The 6,033-nt window shown below is 37.2% G+C and overlaps 1 protein-coding gene across 1 annotated transcript; it reads left to right on the plus strand.

The window, feature by feature from the left end:
- Positions 1 to 2,168: 2,168 nt before the first annotated feature.
- lbx1b (ladybird homeobox 1b) lies at positions 2,169 to 3,793 on the plus strand. The gene is made up of 2 exons (XM_053477500.1): positions 2,169 to 2,586; positions 3,195 to 3,793. Exons 1-2 carry the CDS (start codon positions 2,274 to 2,276, stop codon positions 3,680 to 3,682), a joined length of 801 nt encoding a protein of 266 aa, XP_053333475.1. The 5' UTR covers positions 2,169 to 2,273; the 3' UTR covers positions 3,683 to 3,793.
- The last annotated feature ends 2,240 nt before the right edge of the window (positions 3,794 to 6,033 follow it).

Below are 6,033 nucleotides of genomic sequence, written 5' to 3' on the forward strand. Positions count from 1 at the left end.
GGAATGTTACCAAACATTAATAAAATATTTGTAATGAACCAATGTGTTCCAGTATAAATACTGATATGAACAGGAGGCGCTTGGCATCTGGCTGAGTTTTGGTTTTGGCTGTTTTTTGTTTTCTTTTTATTTTAGCAATTTGTCAGATATGAAGCTCATGAATGATAATAAGAGGTCAGAAGACCACACTCATTAGCATTAAAAAACATTAACATGCAACATTAATTCATAACTGTGCAACATTCATAGCCTCCTTGTTACATGGTTGTTCCAATAAATAACTTAATTAGGCCTCTAGAATTTTTTGGCGGCCATAGATTTTGTGTTTTTTAATCAAACGATTTGAAAATCTAGTCACAATACTGTATGTAAATGCTGAAGGCTTCACACTTCTGTGAGTCTGGTTCTCCACCCTCAATAACCTTTACTTTCCACTGGCTATCAGGAAGGTTTTAGTTTTTTTAAAAAAGCTGTACCAGGCTAAGTGGCATCTGACCCCTTGCTAAATTAGCCATTGCAAAGGACCTTGTAAGGAAATGAAGAAATCTTTTGTAAGTGTGACTATTTGCCTTATGTTTATTAATAAGCTCACAAAAAGACAAAAAGGAGGACCGTGCCCTGTGTGTGTGTGTGTGTGTGTGTGTGTGTGTGTGTGCTGTGTGTGTGTGTGCTGTGTATGTGTTTTTGTGCGTGGGTGGGTTGTTGACCTGCTTGTCTGACCCTCTCACCATGGGATTTAAGTGGCCATCCAAGTCATATTGTCCCTGTGGTCATTCGGATCCCTTATGCAGCTCATGCTGAGCATATATTGTAGTGCATGCTGGAGTGCTGAGGTTGTGACAGTTTCCAGATTTTGCTGTGTGAGGCTGGCAGCTGCTTCTTACACAAAAAAGTCATGCTATACATATTAGATATTGCGGTTGAAAGCTACTTACATATGTATTATTATTATTGATAATAATAATAATAATAATAATAATAATAATAATAATAAAAAACATGGCTTATAGCTTCAAATGAAAACTTTTCTCCATAGAATAATTGTGATATTGTAGGACAACATATATATATATATATATATATATATATATATATATATATACTTAAATGCACACTGTCTGGTGTCACGTGTAAGGTTATATAATTTATAATCTTCACTACTGAATTAAATGATAAGACAACATAACAGGATGGAGCTTAATACCTTCCACATATGGAAAATAAGCCGGTATATTTCACATAGACATGGGAAATCCTTTGATATCCCATAGGCTACTTGAGTAATTCTGTTATACCTATTTACTGCACAACAGCATATCATACTGCTGTTATTATTGTCGTATTCTTGATGTATCAAAACACTGTAATCTTTGATTACCTACCTTTTCCCCCTGAAGGATTAATAATATTTGGTTCTATATGACAAAAAGTTAAAAGGATAAAAGAAATGAGTAAAATATTATCTGAGGTGATGCACAGTAAAGTTAATATTATCACCCCGAAGTTTATTATTTTCTTTTAACGGCGTCTCAACCAGAACACCACATAGGATTAAACTGAATGGACTTGCCTTTAGTACCTTCACACCTGTGTTGGAGCACACTACATTACACACCAGATTGCACGTTTGAACTACTGCTCATATTCTGTGCATCTCTTTTTTCAAATTTAAGAGGACAAGTTTGCACTTTAAAACATGGACAATAACATGGGCAATAACACTGCTGCTGACACACACATTACTTAATTCCATACATCATATTCCACTCTATCCTTTTTTTTAAGTCATGAACAGTTTTTCAAACACTTCATTATATATCATATTGTGTATTTTAGTGTACTGTACGTGACCAATAAAATTTGCATTTGATTTCACATTCCCTGGGAATGAGCACATTAACACAAGCCTGTGATCCACACTGCTGTCAGATCTACTGTTGTAGAAAATTAATTAATCAAGACCTCCTGACCAATCCCAACAGCGCAGTGAAGTTCCTATTGAGTGTAACTCCTCCTACTGAACGTGCCCGCTAATTAAGGAAACTCTATCTGCACCGTTTTCTCTCCAAAGTGTTCAATGAACAAGAGCGGAAAGACATCTGCATTTCCTACAACATTTATTCTTTTTTTTCCCCTTTATTATTGCTTACACCTTTGTGTGGATGACATCATCTCAAGAGGACTGCTTCTTCCTGTAGAAGGCATCCTGGCTCTGAAGTGACTTTAAAGAACAAGAACATGCAACAAACATTTTCGCATATTCGGATTAGGAAATGAACCCCGCTTTTGATATCATGCCGTCCGTCAAAGTGAACAAGAACAAGATGATCCGTGAGGGCTTCGGGCCAAACCCTTTGGAGCGACTTCCGCCTCCCGCGAGCTCTAACAAACCCCTCACGCCTTTCAGCATCGCAGACATCCTCGGCAAACCGAGTGCAGGCACGAGCGCTCACCTGAGTGCACCTGTGCGTGTAAAGCACCGCGTCACGTCTCCTGTGAGCCAGACGTCACCTCTGTGCGCGCTCCAGGAGCTGACTAGTAAAACCTTTAAAGGTCTGGAGCTGAGTGTGCTCCATGCAGCACAGGGTAAGTCCTAATAAAGCATAGGTTAATGTACTTGATGTAACTCAAGATTGTATAATAAACAGAAAACTCAGCTAATAAATTAATCACAGAAATGTTTAATTAACCTAAAGTAAACAATGCTTTAGGACAACAAAACAGTGGCAATGAAAAAAATATTATTTTAAAAAACTAAAATAATAATAATTAACAGAAGTAATATATATATATATATATATATATATATATATATATATATATATATATAATGCAATATGTTATATTTCAGCAGTATGCTTAACTATATTAGTTTATCATCATCAACAACACCAACAAAAATAGAAGCAATAATAATAATCTAATCATCATCATCATAATCACCAGCAGCACCATCATCATCATCATCATCTTTTTAGTTATGGTATACATTTGGAACATAGTTTTTACTCTGTTATCCAAACTACAACATAAAAAAATCCCAATGTTAATTCAGCAATTATAATTAACACATTTAATTCCTTTCTATATAAATACTGTATGTGTTGACACTGTGGATTCAGTTGTGTATAAATAACCTGTTATCAAACGTGTACTTTTATATGATTATTTAAAATTATTTCATTGTTTTGCAGGTAGAGGTGGACTCAGGGTCTTTGGCCAAAGAAGCACCCCAAAAAAGCGCAGAAAGTCCAGGACTGCGTTCACGCACCACCAGATCTACGAGCTTGAGAAGCGGTTCTTGAGTCAGAAGTATTTATCTCCCGTGGACCGGGACCAGGTCGCGCAGCAGCTGGCGTTAACCAACGCGCAGGTCATCACCTGGTTCCAGAACCGCCGCGCCAAACTAAAGCGCGACATGGAGGAGCTGAAAGCCGACGTGGAGTCGGCCAGATCAGTCGGAGCCGTGCCTTTAGACGAAGCAGCCGCAGTGGGTGAGCTGGAAGAAAGTGCTACGAAAAGCAGGGGACACACGGGGACACAGTGGTCCTCTCAGCTCAGACACGAGCTGCAGAGCGCGCACAAATTGCGCATGTTGCGCGCCACGTCGTCCTCCTTTTCAGACCACACAAGTCACACTGACTCTGAGGACGAGGATGTGGAAATCGACGTGGATGACTGATTGCTCACCCGGGAGGAGCAGCGAGAAAAATAAACGACAGACTCCTTTAAATCAGCATCATCTTAATTCACATTCCCGCTCTGCTTATAATATCATGGATTAGAACTCTCATACCTGTTTCTCCATGATGTGTCTTGTGAACAAGTCGTTTTTGTCTGAATTTTTTTTCCGTGGGGTTTGATTTACTGTCTTTATTGGTTTCTGATTAAACAGAACGAATGACAATTTATTACAACTCATTATAAATATTTATAACAGATGGGTTTATTCTGTTTGTACAGTGAGAGTTTTAGAATATTGTTGGATGAAAACCTGTTACCTCTAAAAGTGCCTTAAATCCAGGCATGTATTTTTTACTTTTATAGACCCATTCCGTTTTAATGTATTTGAGAATAAAAGTATTTACAAACTTTTGAAGTTGTTCCTATTCTTGTTTTTATGATGAAAATGTATTTCAAAAAACAAAAAGGATTATTTAATAACCAATCTTTATCTAAATCTTTAGAGCTTTAAAACTAATCATATGAGTTTTTAAACTCGAGAAACTTCGTAAAATACAAAACTGCAGTCGTGACAAAACCCTGCCGTATAATTCGTAGGAACGTCATGACATGTCACGCACCATTTCTACACATAAAGGTTTTACGTGATTGGTTCCATTCACTCATATATCTATAGATTACTTTTCACATATTTGCATTATTTTATCATTTTATTACCGCCCCCCCCACACACACACACGCACATATAAATAATTAATTTATTATCATACCTCCCCTTCACCTACACCCCTGCAAACACAATTCATTAATTTTTGCATCCATTACAGTTTTTTATCACGACTTTTTCTGTCCACGTATAGTGCATGCAAATATGTTTTCTCGAATTTCTATCTTGTTCCCATCATGTGTTTACAATTTATTCGCATGATGTCACATGCATTTTTATTAAATTAAAATAATATTTCACGTGGACACGTAATATTCACGTGAACAAAGATCAAACTTTTTTTAAGGGCACAAATTCGGTATAAGAAGGTTTTTTGTTTTGTTTTTTGTTTTTTGGCCAGGTGCATCTTTTCTTCATTAGACACATTTGTCATTCTAGTTAACTAAGTGTGTACAGCCGTCGAGTAAAAAGGTGGAAAAAAGACACAAAAACTTGGGCATACTCTTTAGCAAACGCTAACTGCCGCATCTCTCTTGCTTTATTCGTTTTCGAGGCATTCTTGCTATTGTTTCTATTCTGTTTGAAAGCAGTTGGCTCTGCTTTCTTCTTTCTGTTCCCTCTATAAGCGTGTCTCGGCTTTTTGACCCGGCATCGTGTGTTTTGGCCATTCGGGGCGAAATTTATGTGAGAAACACCAATCTGGGAGTCTGTTGAGAAAGGAAGTCACAAAAACCACAAAGTTTGGGTGCAGTTTTTTTCTCTCTCTTGCTTTTATGTTCACACACAGACGAGGCCGTAATTTTGGCCTAAAAAGCATGAAGGCTGATGTGACAAGTGTGAATGGCTGAGAGAGAGCCTCCTGCGGCGCGCCATACTGAAACAAGCGCGTCCCGGCGCACGGATAAAGACGCAAACGCTTGCGGGCCATATGGTTTTTAGAAATTTCCCCACAATTTCAGACAATTTGATGGATTGCGTTAACCCTTCCTTTTAAAACCGTTTAACACTGCACAGACAAAAGGCACACAGTGGCTTTTTTGGGTACAGAGGGCATCTGTACTCATGAATGTCCGCTTTTTTCTTTTCTCTTTTTAAACCCGGCATTTTTGAACAAGTCAATGAATTACAATGAAACTCTCTCTCTCTCTCTCGCTCTCTCTATGTGTGCGTATGTGTGTGTTTGAGGTAAGCTTTATATTCTGTTTAGCTTCTTTTTTTCTTTCTTTCTTTCTTTCTCACATAAGATTGGATCCTTATTTTTGTGTTTTTAAGTGTTTGAATGACGAATTATATGCGCTAAATGAGAGGCTTATACAGTGTTCGTTAAAATAAAATAAAACTGTAAAATAAAAAAATTCAAAAAACACCCAAAATTCTATTGGTAAAAAGTTTGAGTGAAATGCCAAATCCTTTATGCCTGTTTTGGAGTTAATATCATCAAGGGTAGCAGTCACGAACAAATCACTTTCATATTTGTTCATCCAGTAGACCCTACAAAAGCATCCAGGGGCACACAAATACGTTTTAAAACTATCATTTTCCAAGGCCATTTAAATTATCAATGGCAGAACTGTTTTGTACATATGCATACTGTATATCTTTTGCACATACATCATTTGCACATATAGTTTCATTATTTTACACATTTTACACTTACTATGTACGCTAACCCATATTATATT

This window comes from Clarias gariepinus, chromosome 18, assembly GCF_024256425.1.
Source record: "Clarias gariepinus isolate MV-2021 ecotype Netherlands chromosome 18, CGAR_prim_01v2, whole genome shotgun sequence".
NCBI lineage: Eukaryota > Metazoa > Chordata > Actinopteri > Siluriformes > Clariidae > Clarias > Clarias gariepinus.